The 17,047-nt window shown below is 37.4% G+C and overlaps 1 protein-coding gene across 7 annotated transcripts; it reads left to right on the forward strand.

The window, feature by feature from the left end:
- The first annotated feature begins 2,080 nt into the window (after positions 1 to 2,080).
- On the forward strand, positions 2,081 to 14,962 carry LOC109032390 (facilitated trehalose transporter Tret1). Of its 7 annotated transcripts, none has more exons than XM_019044489.2 (8): positions 2,081 to 2,359; positions 4,649 to 4,864; positions 5,769 to 5,915; positions 7,082 to 7,188; positions 9,708 to 9,913; positions 11,080 to 11,511; positions 13,836 to 14,107; positions 14,711 to 14,962. In XM_019044489.2, exons 3-8 carry the CDS (start codon positions 5,890 to 5,892, stop codon positions 14,952 to 14,954), a joined length of 1,287 nt encoding a protein of 428 aa, XP_018900034.2. In that variant the 5' UTR covers positions 2,081 to 2,359; positions 4,649 to 4,864; positions 5,769 to 5,889; the 3' UTR covers positions 14,955 to 14,962. The 7 variants fall into 7 exon arrangements, with proteins under 7 accessions (XP_018900034.2, XP_072154468.1, XP_018900031.2 ...); XM_072298367.1 differs by having other exon boundaries at positions 5,769 to 5,905; XM_019044486.2 differs by having other exon boundaries at positions 2,083 to 2,359; positions 5,769 to 5,910; positions 7,082 to 7,261.
- The last annotated feature ends 2,085 nt before the right edge of the window (positions 14,963 to 17,047 follow it).

A 17,047-nucleotide genomic window follows, 5' to 3' on the forward strand; every position in this document is an offset into this window, starting at 1 on the left:
AAATGCTCACCAGATACGCGGTAGAAAACTTCAGATTCGGATTCAGCGACCCCAAAAACATAAAGTAAGCCAAAAAAAATCGCTGTGTACCCAAAATTCCAGGTAGACTTACCAGGCGCCTAGACTGATCAGAGTTTTTCAGAGCAAGACCTTGAGACAGAAAAAACGAAATAACTTTATTATTCGCAGCCAGACGCAGATGGGACTTGAAAATTCAGAATCTACAGGAAATTTGCAATCATTATCACTTGTCAGGAAAATAGGTTATTTTTGGTTTTTCTTAAAAACGTCTTTAAAGTTTAAGTAAGAGGGAAGAATATTAAATTAGAGTACCATCGAAAAACGTGCTCAAAAGTAATGTTTAGAAGTTGAAAAAATAATTTTTACGATTAAATCTTAATTAAATAACTTACCAGGAGTGTTTGTAGCCATTTTTATCACCAACCGGACATTTGGTACCGTGTCAATCAGCCTTGATCACTGCTATGACAACACTTGCGCGTCATCGGCTACCGGTCACCGCGCGCGGAGCTTAAATCTCATCACCTCCCCTCACGCCAATTCGATGCAAATCAGTAAACAAACATTGAAAATAATACCACCAATGTCCCCATTTTTCGTATATCTCATTACTTTTTTCATTTTATATGTTCGAAAATTTGACTTATTTCCATTGGACACTGCACTGTGCGTACCGTACACTGAAAAAAAAAAGATTGACAGAATTTACCATTCCTTCACGCTGTATTATACACAGCGTGAATTCAGAGTCGATTCTGCCGTAGGAATGGTTAGGGTTACCTGTATATAGTAACGTTTACCTTTTTTCTGGCAGAATTGACTCTGAATTGACGCTGTGTGAAATACAGCCTGAAGGAATGGTAAATTCTACCAATCTTTTTTTTTCCTGTGTACGTGCAGCGCGGTATGATCCCCGAATTTGCGCGGTAATATTCATGTGAATTGAAGGTTTTAAGCCGAGAGCATCGTCTTAAAAGGTACCATACCTTCAACCTAGACCGTGGCCTAGAGTGCGCCACGGTCGATAACCTTGTCTATTTTTTTCCAGTTATCAACGCTACTTATCAGGTCCATTGTCTTTTCATGGCTTAGGATTGTCTCAGTATCGACGTCTTCAATGCTAATTTATGAATATTCCCGTGAAATTGAAACCAGCTCGGATAATGTCACAAGCTCGTGTACGCTCTCGGTTAAGTGGATAATAACACCTATTTCAAGTGGACCTATAGGCAAGCGTGAATTGCCGCTCCGCCTTGCCAAACTTGGCCAACAATTTTACATCCAGAGGTCATGAAATGTATGCGTATCATAGAAAAATATATTGAGCTCATTGATACCGAACAAATCAGTCTAAAATGCCAATCCAAATTATGAAATACGGCTGTTTCACAGATGGTCACCATGAACCTGTATACCTTCAAAATGTTGACAAAACCTGCGAAAGAATGATGGATCAAAATTTTCAGGGTCTGCAAATAAACTATTTTAAATGTATATGGAAACTCTAATTTGAAAAGAAAAAAAGGAGAACTACTATTACACAAAATCTAATTTTGAGTTTGTTTTCTGTGGCTTTGATACGTGGTAAATTACTCAATTGAATTTTTTTTTTCAAGAAAAATAATTTAATGAATATAACAATTAGTTAATTTTATAAGCATTTCCATACGTGGCAAGGGCCTTAGCGATAACTAAATCTCTGGAAACATTTGGTCCAATGGTGCTGAGGGCACAGTGTTTTTTGGTGGCAATTTTTTCCCGAATGTCGGCATACTCGATCGAAATGTTTTGAGAATTAAAAATGAAACCTTTCTCATCTAGTGATTCCCTCAAGTGAGCTCAGAAGGACACTATGAAAAACAAGAATTCAATGAAGTTAAAAAAAAAATATTCAGCCGTTTTTAATGTTTTGTAAAAAAAGACACGCCCACGATGGGATTTTGATGAGTTTTTGGTGCTAAATTGATTACGTTGTAATTCTTGCCCAAACTTGGCAACTGATACACTGCCATACGAACACATTCATTTTTTTCTTTTTTTTTTCAATGGAACTGGCAGCTGAGTCCAAAATTCAGTTGGCCTCGTCCGGTTTCAGATGCAGAGCTTGCAGTTCTGTAGTGCATGTGCTCTTTCCTTCGATACTGAGATCATAATCTGGTCGAATCGCAAATTTTAAGTGAAGTTAAAAAATCAGTTTCATATATTCAAACGATTGTTGGTTTTTGCTCAATGTGCGGTAAAGCCCACGAAAACCTATGTCAATAGTTTATTCTCCTAAATTCTGTGGACGGACATTCATTAATTTCATCTTCGGTGTTATCTTCCTGCTCTTGGAGAAGTATAAACAAATTCCTTTGACTCATTTATTCTAATTTAAAGAAGTGCTTCTTACTGGATTCATTGTAAAGACGTTATCGCCTAAGATGCTGAATGTCTGTAAATAAATTACTATCTAACTAACTAACTGTATAGTTTTGCAGTTTTCTCGCATGCAGTTTTTGCACATCGCAAGTCGAAAAAAAAAATCCGTTGAGTAAACATACCTATATTGAAGATTAATTCTACAGATTCAATTGGCACGATTTATTTTTGTTTCTATTTGAAATTGCAATGAAATACTCGAAAAAAGTCATAAAATAAAATTATTCTTTTGCGATCATTTAGACTATACAATTATACAATGTAATTGTAGCCCTCCAAAATGTATGTAATCGTTTAATCGTTGATAATTGGAGCAGGTCTTTATTCTTAACCCTTTGCAGCCTTTGCCAGGCTCTATATGAAGGTCAATGACACTGCCTGAGGAGTATATTTATTGTTTACATATCATAAAGAAGAGATTCTGTAAAATTTAGCTGCGTATCATACTGCCGTGCTAAGGAAAAACGCCGTATGAACATTCGAGAGTTGACCAATTTCCCTTGATAAAACAATGGATTTGTAACAAAATTTAAACATATTTCCTTAAATTTTCTAGCTATTTTAGATTGGATTGCGTACAGAATTGTCTGACAATTTTTGGAAAAAAATATTTATAATATTTCCAGTAAATTCTGTTTTTATCGAAGGAAATGAGGCATCGTTTGAAGGTTCATACGGCGTTCTTACATAGCACGACAAAGCACGACAGTACACTAGAATGGGTGTTCGCCTATTGCCTTGTCCATTTCGCTTTGAGGACTTTCAATGCAATGCACTGCTCTGGATTTTCTACGAAATGCCAACGTCAAGGTTGAATTTTTCCATGATTTGCGTGCGCCAAGTCGAGAATGCCCTTCTCCCAACTAATCAGACAGCAGGATGGGAACGAGAAAAAAAGACAGTAAAATACCAGGCGCTCTTTAACACAGAAAGCAACATATAATTCTATTAGCTGATCACTGCCCGACTGTGAGAGAGTGCGTGATAAATACCCGAGATTTTTTTCTACGTCCAGAAAAGTCAGTTTTCTGCGAGGAAAAAATAGCGACCAGTGAATGTTGATGTTCACCAAAGCCGAGTTCTGTGTCTAATTTCATGAAGTTGTTTACTGTCACGATCGGTCCGGGCTGGTCGTGGCGCTGGGTGATTATTGTCCGAGTTCCTCTTCGTTCCTCATTTCTAATATGAGACAGTCTTACGAGTGTCTTCGTGACCGGTAGGATATCGTATCATTATTACCAAGTTTCACGGTGAGAACTTTCAGTACCTAAGCTTTAAACGCAGTGCTTCCTTGCTTCCTCTTTCATGAGATAATGCTAATTTTTCCCTTTATTTTTCAAATTTTGAGCATTTTGGCCAACGTTAATTTTAATTGAATCAACCTCTTCAAAAGTGTGCAATATCATTGTAAATTATCTTTTTAAATTGAAAAAATCGTGAATACAGTAAATATACAACCCCGCGTTGCAACACAAAGTTTTAACTTTTTCACATACATCACGTTAAAAATTTAGATTTTTCGTAATTTTAATTACACTTTCAGAAATTTCGTCAAGACATTAATAGCCTCAGCACCTACATGCCTATAAACAATAATAACTAAAGTAATTGTAAAAAGCTGCAAATCAATAATATTCTAGGGAGAAAAAATTATGAAGGCGTTATCATCGAGAACTTTTCCCCGCCCTGTACACGGAAAAAAAGCTGTGGCGTGGCGTGAATTGCGATGTATCGATTGTTCTGCCATTTAAACCTATGGTAAAGAATCGATTATTAAGGTGTTCGCTGCGAACACCCTGTTTATCGATCCTTTACCATAGTTTTAAATGGCATAACAATCGATATATCGCAAAGCACGCCATGCCACTGAAAAAAAGAGCGCGGGGCTGTTGGATGATATGCACCTTTCCGATTAAGGTATAGTACCCTCAATGAATTAGGTTACTGAACCAAACGTTACGGTACTATCCCAACTTGAGCTGCGGTACTATACCACAATTAATTGGAAATATCCATGACATCCAACAAATTGCGGTTGTACCAAAATTTTGGGGATGACCCCTAACACTTTTTTTCCAGTGTATAAAACGAGGCATGATTATTTTACCATCACATTATTTGAAAAGAGGTTATTTTAATCATCCGTAAGTATGCGATCCCTGCCCTACCTTCCACTTAATTTATTCAATTTTTTTCTCCTTCTTAGTGGAAACAAATTTATAATTTAAGTCGCAGCTGCCTACGAGCTTCTCCGCTGTGCTCATTGAAATGGAGCGTAAGGTTAATCGTCTTCTGTTTTTCTTGACAAAAAAGAACCATTGACTAACTCAAAGACGGAACAATGATGGAGAATCTCCCACAACCAATGGAAACTCGGCAAGAAACCAGCAACCCCAGCACCTTTCGGCAGCTGTTGCCTCAGGTAATCAAACTTTGTCAGTTTATAAATAAGACCTCTAAGTTTTTCAAGATAGCAATGATTAGCCGTTGCTCACATGATTGTAGACGAGCCGACACGATGACTTAAATGCAATGTATTGAACTAACCAATCTCTCAGTTTCAAGTTAAATGACTATGACTTTTATAACTTTCTTCTCAGTTTGTATATTTCCACTTCCTATTTGAAAATGATCGTCTGCTTAATTATACCTGTAATAATTTTCTTGCAGAACATATCACACTATTCCTCTTTTGCATTCGCTATGAATCTAAAATTTCCATTCGACTGACCGAGTTCCTTATTAGTTTCTCAATTTGTAGCAGCTAAAATCCTTACGGATGCGGGGATTGCCTCTGATTTTGCACTTTTGAGTAGAAAGAAAAATCTCTGATGGACTTAATAATGATTCACTAACATAGCGAAATCATTTGGACGTATTTCTATCAGACGGAGCTAAGCGCCATAGGGAGAGGAAAGGAGAGGGGGGCTTGGATTGGCTGGTGTTGCGGAACGCGATGCTCGTTCCTTCCTATACTCGCAATGCTTCTCTATGGCGCTTAGTTCCGTTAGACAAAAATACGTCCATTTTAAAATAATTCATGTCCAATTATACCAAAATGAGTTAACAAAACATGGATGAAAAACTGTTAATAATTATTACATACTATACTATCCACAATATAAGTATACCAGTATAAGTAAGTACCATAAGTATAATAGTAGAGGATAGGATTATAATACCATCATCCACCTTTTAACTGTGGAAATTATATTGAACTAGGGATACGGGGCTTTGGCGGCTAGGTGATCGCTAAAGGGTGCTAAGCGGCTTTCATGTGCAACTACGACATAGTAAATAAGGATTATTTGACGGTTTTTGCGTAGGTTCTGGCTTGCTCGGCAAAAAGTGTACTGTATTTGAGTCTGGGTATGCTCGTGGGGCTACCAACACTGCTTATCCCCGACGTGACAGACCCCAGCAACCTGAACGAGTTGTTTTTAGATAATGATCAAGCATCGTGGTACGGTACGGTAAGCTATCAGTCGAATTAAAATATTTTCTTTGTGAAAAATTCCTGGCTCTTTACTAGTTATGAAGCTTCTTATGGACAGTTTTGGAAATTTTATTATTCTGAGGGGGAAAAATGGATTCGTTACGACAAAGAAAAGACATTATTTCGACGGTGAAAGTCGGCAATCACATAACTCGGTTTGCGACGTCGCAGACTTCCTGTCATACTTTATTTTTTAAACGGAAAACTACTCAACGGTAATTCTTTAAAACTGCCGCGATTTTTCTTCTATGTGCGAGGAAAATTCTGCAAAAACTTCAAGGAATCATGTCCATTTGTTCTCCTCTAAAAAAATAACATAGTTGCGGAGATTTTCAGACACCGCAAACGAGTTATGTGATTGCCGACTTGCACCGTCGATTTGGCAGTCTGATGTTAAAACGAGGAAAACGCTAGTTGTGGCATATGGAGGTAACTTACCACGCCAGGTCTAATAGTTTTGAAAACTAGTTATCTTGTTTTTATGAAATTTTTAACAGTTATAATATCCAGAAAAATTAATCGCGATGAGGAATCCTTGGTTATTACAAAGAAAGTTTTACTCTGCGATTAAAAACATGAATAATAGCGACATAGAAGAAACTATTCATTTTGCTGTGTGACAAGAAACTACCAAAAAATCGTTTTTCTTTACTGATGTAGAATGTCATAGATTTATTGAATATCTTTAAAATTATCCATTAGACCAAAGCAATGATTATTCATTTTTTATGCTGTTCTATCCCATGCAAAAGTTCAAGTCTCTATATTAAGTTAAAAATAAATATTTTAAAATTAAAATAATGTATATCTTATTATCGCGGTGTATAATGTATATGCAAAAATGCGCAATTCTTTTTTATTTCAAACTCATTTATTCTGTTAGCATTGCACGGTAACCACATGTTTCGTTAATGAATGCTTGAGTGTAAACAGATAATAACAACATTCCCAATTGAAAGGTACTTATCAGGTACTATTTTAGATTTTTAACCATTTTTATTTTGATTTATCCAACTGAGGATGGCTGAATTTTCAGCCAAAACGTTTTGGTTTTGTGTATGTGAAATTTTAGCCTTATTATCCGCTTTTTAAATTGCTTTTTTTAATGTTAGTCTAGAGTGTAAAGTAACTGCTCTTTTTCAGGGAGTCTTACTTACATTTTTCAACCTCTCGGAAGTTTGGCCTCAGGAGCACTTTTGCAGTCAGTGGGATGCAAAAAACTCATGATAATGGTGAACATACCGCAGTTTGTGAGTTGGATTATGACGTACTATGCATCCTCTGCCCTTGTACTCTACATCTCGAGTGCGCTCGTTGGTCTAGGTAAAACATTCGTGCATGTAATGTTTCTGAACGAAAAAAAGAAAAAAGAAACCAAAGGAAAGATAGTTGGCATCAAAGATGAAAATTGAGATAATCAGTAATTTTGAAAATTTGACAGAGTTAAACAGAAAGGAACCAAGCCACATCGGGATCGAACCGAGAAAAAGAGGCTTAAAGTTTAGCTCCTGCATAAGACTCAATGTAAAAGTTAAACTTCAAGTTCAATTTCTGCAAAATTTGCTCCAACAGAAACTTTGAATTTTTGGCGATAGATAGTAGAGCAGTGGTTGAGTTAAAAACCACTCATAACTCAATTTTTTCCAAAATGTGGGTTGGTTCCTTTCTGCTTAACTCAGGCCAACTGTACTTAAGGTGACGCAGAAATAATCAGTAGAACTTAAAAAATGGAAGGACTATTTCACTGCACCTCTTTTTCTTAGAGTAATATGCACTTCTATTCAGGGAATTTCATTTTCCACCTCTGCGAAGAACAAGAAAACGGGTCTCCTATTGCACATCCCAGTGGCGTGGCGTGAATTGCGATGTATCGATTGATATGTAATTTAAACCTATAATGAAGAATCGATTATTAAGGTGTTCACTGTGAACACCCTGTCTATCGATCCTTTTCCGTAGTTTTAAATGGCAATTCATTCGATACATCGCAAAGCACGCCACGCCACTGCATCCAGACTCGAGTGAGCAGTGACACGAGAGCAGAATTACGAGTGAGATGTGTTGCCTACCTTTGTACCTGAAGGCGATTTGAGGGAACCTCTCGAATCAATGCGGATCAAGAGCACTCAAGGTTACTTTTACAAAGCCATTTTTTCCGTGTTTTTAAATAAATTTTGAGCTAGCTATAGATAATGTAGATGACAAAAAAGTCATAATGCGGACGTAAAACTGATATTAATAAAGAAAAATAATCTTTAAAAACATGAAAGGTTTTGGTGCCCTTCGGTATATTTAAACATAGAAATTGCGAGGAAAACAGGGAATCCAAAAATTTACTATTGACGGTGACTGTATTGTAATCTACTAGATTTATGACCATGATCTAGTCGATCACTAGTCTCTGTCGGTGATACATTTTAGGATTTGAATTTCCTCGTTGTTTTATTTTTCTCGCACAGTGAGTGAGATTGCCGTAAAACGCCGAATCGTCGTGCGTTTTCATTTATTTTAAACCAACAGCCTCGTTTTCGTATTGTATTTTCCTCATCATACGAGTTTCATCCACGTACTGTGATAGTCAGTTCGATCAGAAAACGTTACGTGAGGCATGTCCTGATAGGTTGCTATTTTACCCTTTGGACTTGTAATAAAACTTTTAACGGTATCAATGTTCTAGAACCGTATTTTGTAAAAGCTGATTGTAGTCTTTTAATACATCAAAAATGTCTCTCACTAGGTAATGTTCATCACTTATGACACCTACAATTTCTAAAATAAATTCCCTTAAGATGATGATTTGAATAAAATAGTCGGTCTTGGGCACAAAAAAAGAAGAAAAAAGCACATCAAAATCTTTCAATTATTATGAATTATGAATATGATTGCCTCTCTGAACCACTTGGCTCCACAAACATCCACGGATTACGTTCAATACGAGCGGCAATTCCATGCTGATATTCAATAAAATCATACTTCGACGATGACACAACCAAACTACGCATCTCGGTTTGCAAAGATGCACACTTCCTCTCATACTTTAATTTTTCAAATAGAAAACCACTCAACGTCAATTCTTGAAAACTTGGTGATTTTTCTCCTCTGTGAAAACTTTAAGGGATGAAACTGACTAGTTTTCCTTTGAAAAAATGGAGATGTTGCATGTGTGAGGAATTTGCGATTTGGTTGTTGATTCGTATGTAAAAGTTCGCGAGAAACACGATGGTCCCACTGGGTTTCCCTGAAATCAACTCCCAAGCTCAAAGAAAGCTCTCAAGTTGAGGCCAAAATGGAGGGGATATCCCACGCTATCCTGAGAGTTCACCTATCTACATCAAGACAAACTCTCCATACGAAGATAGGGAGCAAATACATTGACAGGGCTGACACCTTATTTGGGGACTCTAAAACTGAAAACACGGCAACCCTGCTATGTATTTGCTCCCTATCTTTGCATGGAGAGTTTGTCTTGATGTAGAGGTGGACTCTCAGGGTGGGGTGGTATATCCCCTCCATTTTGAGCTCAACTTGAGAGCTCTTTTTGAGCTTGGGAGTTGATTTCAGAGAAAACCTTTGGCACCATCGTGTTTCTTGCGAACTTTTACTTAAGAATCAACAATTAAATCGCAAATTCCTCACACATGCAACATCTCCATTGGGACTGGAAATTTCCAAAGCAGCAAACAAAATACGTGGTCTGTTGCAGTTTCCTTGACGATTTGTTCTAGAGTCCAAATTCGTGTATTTAAGGGTTGCCTTCTTTCTTTGGCAGTTGTGGGGTTGATGGAGGCTCCGACTTGCCGGTACATCAGTGAGATCACTCACCCCAACTACAGGGGTGTCCTGACTTCCTACTCCACGAGCTTCGTCACCGTAGGATTTCTGCTAGTCTATGCTCTTGGGCTTGTGACGAATTGGCGCAATGTTGCACTCATCAGCGCCTCAACACCTGTACTCGCAATTATTGTACTCCTAATGGTAATTACCTCACAGTGTAACGTTCAGAGCTGTAAAATGGCACAACGATAAAGTGGACTACATTTTTCAAGTAGGAACCATAAAGTCCGGCCCGGTTTAAAAACAACGTATGTGCCATTAGTTTCCCCATGCACATAAGTGTTTTTTCAAATGAGCCAGAATTTATAGCTCCAAATTTCAAAATGCAGTCCAAGCCGTAAGATAAATGGACTACATTTTGCAATTTGGAGCTATAAATTCTAGCTCTTCTGAAAATACACTTATGCGCATAGGGAAACTAATAGCACATACGTTGTTTTTAAACCTGGCTATAATTTACAGTTCCAAATTGCAAAATGTAGTCCAAATATGTTTTATCATGTGTCAAAAGAATGTACACAGTAAGAAAAAGTAACCAAAATTTTGTGTTAATATGGAAGGCAAAGTATGAGGTATAACACAAACTGTTAGTTAATTTTTTTGTTTGTTACTTTTCTCTTTGTCAAATTGATCAAATCTTTGTGTTGAAAATCTGCAACCTCGTTAATAACTGAGCGCCAGCCCCCAGGATCGAACCTGGATCACACCGGTGGAGATCTAATCCGTTAGTCACTCACAAATTGCAAACTCTGAGCGACGGGGAGGAAACAGAAAATAAAACAGTCCCGCAGGACATTTATTTTATATACCGATATCTTAGAGTAACCTACTCTTTGGGTCGATTTAACACAAATTTGTGTTGAGCGACCAAGTTCATTGTGTTGATCTTACACAATAAAGTAACACCGGTCACGGAAATTGTTAACTGCGTGGGAGGGGGGGGGGGGGAAGACTTAAAAACTTTACGAAAATTCGCTCCAAGGATTTCATTCAATTTTAAAAATATGAATGAAATTTAATTCATGATCTTGTGTGTAGCAGTAAAGACGCACCGGGGGACCCGGATGGAACTGACCATATGCCGTTGTAATCATTGTACCTTGGGACACATCCAGTTAGCGGTTTCTTTTCGTTTCCTCAAGTATGTTTCTATGTTTATTTAAAGTTACAATGTAATGTTTCCCTCTAAATAAAAAAATACGTGTTGGAGGCTCAAAATTGAGAAACCTGATTATGACTCACACATTCAGAAATCCATACGAAAAGTAGTAAAAAACACTGAAAAAAGTTTTGATTTTTTGCCACAGATTCCAGAAACACCTATCTGGCTGATGTCAAAGGGGCGTTCGGAGGAAGCACTTCAGTCCCTGCAGTGGCTCCGCGGGTGGACGACAAAAGAAGCTGTGCAAGAAGAATACACCAAACTCCAGTTCTACGCCAAAAAACAGCAGGGGAAAACGATCCATGCCTACGGGAAAGAAGTGGATATCGCGGACGAGAAACCCACCGTGCTTAACGGCGCTTCCAAAGGAGATCACCTGGAAGTTGAAGAGGTTGAAGAACGCAGGGGACTTAAAGAGAAAATCAGGGAGCTTACCTGCAAAGAAATGCTTGTTCCCTTGGGAAAGTGCATTGTTCTCTTTTTTGTATCTATTTGCAGTGGACTCTTGTCTCTTCGGCCCTACTTCGTTCAAGTTTTCGAAGAGTTCGACCTTCCTACGGATGGATTAACGACAAGTGTATGTATTTCACAAAATCAAAACTTCACCCTGGTAAAAATTGGCGATTTTTTTTTTTTTTTTTTTTTTTTTTTTTTATATCAGGGACATTCCCCTTCTATCTTTATTATCGTATTTAAATATTACATAAGATAAGTATATAACATAAGATAAGTATTGTTAAAGATATTTAGGCATATAAATAACAACTTAATTACTTGATATACGATAAAAGGACGGCAAATATCAAGGATATATCCATCGCCCAGGTTAGAGATGTATAAAAAAGAGTCTAAGTATTAATTATGTTTACATTACAGATATATATATCACACATAAAATAGAGGCGTTTACGGAAGTCCCGAGGAAGAGGCCCCGGGACCGTCGGAAGACACTACATCGGGGAGAGGTTTACATATTTGTACATTGTTAGTCTTATCTTTATAATATTTATTCTTATTATCTAAAATATAAAAATTGGCGATAAGAGCTGCGTTTCAAAATACCATAGGAATTCTTATAGCCGGCTAAAGAAGGCTACAGAAAATCATATAGCTGGCTGTAGAATGCGGAGAAAATCATACGGCCGGGCTATACGAAGCGATAAAAAATTATGCAGCCGGGCTATAGTTCCTATCGCCGGGCTTTACACTTTATCGCCTGGCTGTTGCTTTTTCGCCATCGATTATAAAAGGCTGAAAAGATTAAAGAGAAGGCTGAAAGATTAAGGCTTAAAGGATTATAAAGGATTATATAAGGAATTGTGTAGAAATTCGTGTGTTTTGGAAATCATTAAGTTTGATACGGAACCACCTTAATATTTGACAAAACACATATTATATTTTCCTTTAATACATATTTTTTTTTTCATCAATTAAAATGAGAATAATCCATACAGGATGTGCAAAAATTTCAAAATCATGAGTTGAATAACGCTGACTCCGCCAGATTAAATATTAGAGCCTAACACAAAGCGGAGCGGCGACGCACTGGCGCCTACAAACCTAACAGGGATACTCCACGCATTGCGCAACGCGTGAAGTATCCCTGTTAGGTTTGTAGGCGCCAATGCGCGTTTCGCGCTGGCTGCCCACCTGCCGCGCTGCGCCGCAGCGTGCCACGGCGCTTGAAGCAACTATTTCACACCAGAGGTGTTGCACAGTATCATACGAAACTGAAGGCGCTCTAATATATTAGTAATGGCAGGCAACCATCAAAAGTACGGAGCTTTCCTCGTAAAATAAATCAAGATACTATGGTCCAAAAAGAGAGCAGTATTCCAAAAACTCACTAAGTCCTAGCATCCGTAATTAGTAACGCTTAGCATACACTTTATCGCCTGGCTGTTGCTTAGTCACCATCGGCTATAAAAGGCTATAAGAAATTGTGTAGCCGGCTATAGAAGCTATTGAAAATCTTACAGCCGGCTGTAGGTCTATGGTATTTTGGAACACAGATTCTACTGCCAATTTTTTACCAGGGCAATAACTTTCAATGTATTTCCCTGCCAGAAATAGTAAGAAGGCCTGCGCTTGTTTGCCAACATTTATCACAAGAAATTGTTCGTATCATTAGGATGATGACGGATGTCAATAGATAAACAATTTTACTCATATCGGTGGAATTTCTTTAAATTTTCTGAAAGTGTCGCCTTTAGTCAGGAACACGGAAAAAAATAGGGTAGTCGACACAATTAGCGGCTAGTTAAAAATGCGCCAGCTGCTGTGCGTTACGATAACTACCGCGGTGGAGGTCACAACTAACCCGGTAGTTACCTACATCATGTAACTACCGGGTTAGTTATGACCTCCATCGCGGTAGTTATTATCGTAACTACCGCACGGTACTTGGCGCATTTTAACGAGCCGCTGCCGCTGGTTGTGTCGACCACCCTATTTTTTCCCCTGAAGCATAATCATATTGAAAAAAAATTAAAATTAAAATTTTTAAAAATAACTTTTACTTAATAGTAAATATGACGATAATGAATTCCTGAAGTGGATTAGTTTTATTTGCTCTACAGAAAGATACTTCTTTTCTGAGTGGACAATATATAAACTCAATTTAGGATCGTCATTATAAAAGCCGTTTACCAGTTCAAACTCTGTTTATACAATTATTATCACAGAGAGGTCAACCATTCAGTTACACTCTGAAAAATAACGAATGTCAGATTTGGGTATTAGTGCAAAAATGTATCATGATCGCGTTGTTTTAGAGTTAGCTTTAAAAACTAAGGTATTTTTAATCGGAACCATGCATCAATTCAAAATATCAAGGAACTTTTTTTTGTAAATTTTTGTTTGAGCTGACTAAATTTTATTGTTTTTTTTATCCACTTCCAGGTTTTAATTTCTGTGATAGCAATTGTGGGGAATATTGTCTGCATGTTGATAATCAATCGTGTGAAAAAGCGGCCGCTGATTATTTTCTCTCTGATCAGCACAGCTCTGTGCCTTATCCTCCTTGCCTTGTTCCTGATGGCTCCCACTAATCCTCATAACAATGCTTCTCTTCGTTGGTGGAGTCTTATTTTGTTCTTGATCGTCAATTTTGTCAACAATTTAGGAATCTACCCAATATCTTGGACCTACCTCAGTGAGATTCTTCCTTACAGGTAAGAACTGAAGCCACTCATAGAAAAAAAACATCAAGGGAAACTCCTTCAGTACAGGAAGAATTTGTAGTTTTACTCTGTGGCATCTATTTGTAATAAATGACGCTTATTTCATACATTTAAATCACATTTTTATAACATTTGTGCGAAAGAAACAATGTAGGTATTCGTAAGTTTGAGAGGAAGTACTTTAATTTGCTCTATTGTTAATATTAGGCATTCACATGAGGCAGTGGAGTGGACGAGTAGCCATGACAAACTTTTAACGAAACCGCCACGAACTAAATTTTGCTCATTAGATTTTCAGTAATTATGTATTTAAGTATAATCAATATTGATCAAAACTCGTACTAGGGTCATTAATGCTTTACTCTCACTAAACTCAATTCCGAGTAAGCGCTTTAAAAGAGTAGACATGCGCCGGAATTTCTTTAAACTTATCTTTTATAGGTTTTCATTACTTCTGTGTGTTTTGGTTTATTTCCAACGAGTAACAGAAAAAAATGAAATAAATTGTTAGTGTAATACTAAGTTATTCATACATCTTAGGGTTGTAAGACGTGCAGTAGAAATATAACAATGATTTTTGGCACATGTTCACAGAGGTCGGGGCATTGCAACAGCTATTGGCTCAAGTTTTTTCTATATTGTCATAGCGGTTGGAGTGAAGACATATCCATCTCTAGAACAGCAAATTGGTCTGGATGGGATATTTCTTCTTTATGCTGTGATTAGCCTTGCAGGCGCCTACTTCACCTACTTCAGCCTCCCTGAGACCGAGGGAAAGTTTCTGTCAGACATCGAAACGCATGGAAAAGACAAAAAAATACAAGTTACTTCTTTTTAAAAATTCAATTCTTGCAAATTATTTAAACCCTTATTGCTTTGAAAAGAAATAAATGAAAATGAAAAGAGCGCTAATGGCAACGAAAAAACGAGACTGGTGTTCATACCCAGACAGAGGGTTAAAAGACATAACCTAAATCTTGGGTGGATACCAAACGGATTGGCATCTAGTCCAGCAACTCTGAGAATGGTGCCTACTACCTACCCAAAATTTAGGCGATGTTATACCCTAGGACTCAGCTGTAGTCTATGGATTTCTCAGTACTTATTGCTTGTTTAGTTTTATGCATGAGTTTATTGGTTATCATTCGTGCAGCGCCGCGGCTTTTAAAAAAATAAAGGATTTGAATGAATATGCATTTAACGGTGAAATCAAATCTAAAGTTTTGTGTAAATTTCCTATTAAACGTTCTAAATCTGGCGGTGTAGACTTGTTTTTTTTTTTTTTTTTTTTTTTTTAAAGGAGGAGTTGCGTTTTGGGCCTTTTCCGGCCCCACCTGGATTTTGCTAAATGTTTCATATTTTCAAAGTACTAGTTTTAGGTAGACTCTGTGCCAAATATTAGACCGAACGGAGCCCATGCAAGGGCGCAGCAGCGCCTCAAACCCAAAATCCTGGAATCGAAAAACAATTATTTTCGTCGACTTTTTCGACTGTTATCACTCTTCCAGCACATGATTCTTATGTATTTTTTTGCGTACTTTTCGTTTCTGGCCTTTTTAAAGGCCTCCGATAAATTTTAAGGGGCCTTATGGCCCATTGTTGCCATTTTTGGCCCATTTTTAGGGGTTTTTTCCATTTAACACATTCAAAACTCAACTTAATCCAAAAACTGTGTACATTTTTGAAAAGTACGTAAAAAAATGAATAAATAATGTTCAGTAAAATTTTTTCCTATGTTGCCAAATTTCCGAGAAAATTGGTCCCAAAGTGTCGAAAACGGCAAAAAATCGATAAATCGCCGCGTCTAAGGTTCAAGAAAGTGGAGTACATTTTTCATACTGTACCAGATAACAGCTCTTATCCATCCATACAACATACTAAAATATCATAGTTGTACCTGGATTCCCACGATGTGAAAATTGACCGAGATGTCGATTTTAGCGGCCTTTTTATACTTGAAGGCAGCTCTTTTGAATGTTTTTCGACCTTAGTCACCCTCTATGGGTGTGTACTATATGTATTTTTCTACGTACTTTTCATATCTGGCCATAAAAATGGCTTCCTGTGAGTTTTAAAAGGCCTAACGGTCCATTGTTGCCAATTTTCACCAATTTTTAGGGGTTTTTTTCAAGTTTACGTGTGTGAAACTTAATTTAATCTAGAAACCGTGTACAATTTCGGAAAGAACGTAAAAAAATACATAGAAATGTGATTTGTACCTTTTCCCTACGTTGCCAAATTTTCGAGAAAAATCGTCCTGAAGCGTCAAAAATGCCAAAAATTGGATTAATCATCACGTCGGAGGTTCCAGGAAGTGAATTATGACATTCATGTGGATCGTGGGACACTTTCTCCACGCATTTTCTGTTCTTCGGTATATTTGGCCTGTAGCAAGCATCTTGAGAACCAAGGATTATCTCGAGGTTACAGGAATAAAGAGGTGAACTGGAGTGAAGGATAAAGTAAAAGCACCTTGAGGGCCCGTTTTGTCACGTTCATCTGCGCCATTACATGTTCCTTGAGATGCATTGCAATTTTCCATTTTCGATACGTTATTTGTAGTGAAAAAAAACTCGAAATTCACTTCCTGGAACCTCCGACGTGATGATTAATCCAATTTTTGGCATTTTTGACGCTTCAGGACGATTTTTCTCGAAAATTTGGCAACGTAGGGAAAAGGTACAAATCACATTTCTATGTATTTTTTTACGTTCTTTCCGAAATTGTACACGGTTTCTAGATTAAATTAAGTTTCACACACGTAAACTTGAAAAAACCCCTAAAAATTGGTGAAAATTGGCAACAATGGACCGTTAGGCCTTTTAAAACTCACAGGAAGCCATTTTTATGGCCAGATATGAAAAGTACGTAGAAAAATACATATAGTACACACCCATAGAGGGTGACTAAGGTCGAAAAACATTCAAAAGA

Source organism: Bemisia tabaci, chromosome 3 (genome assembly GCF_918797505.1).
Source record: "Bemisia tabaci chromosome 3, PGI_BMITA_v3".
NCBI lineage: Eukaryota > Metazoa > Arthropoda > Insecta > Hemiptera > Aleyrodidae > Bemisia > Bemisia tabaci.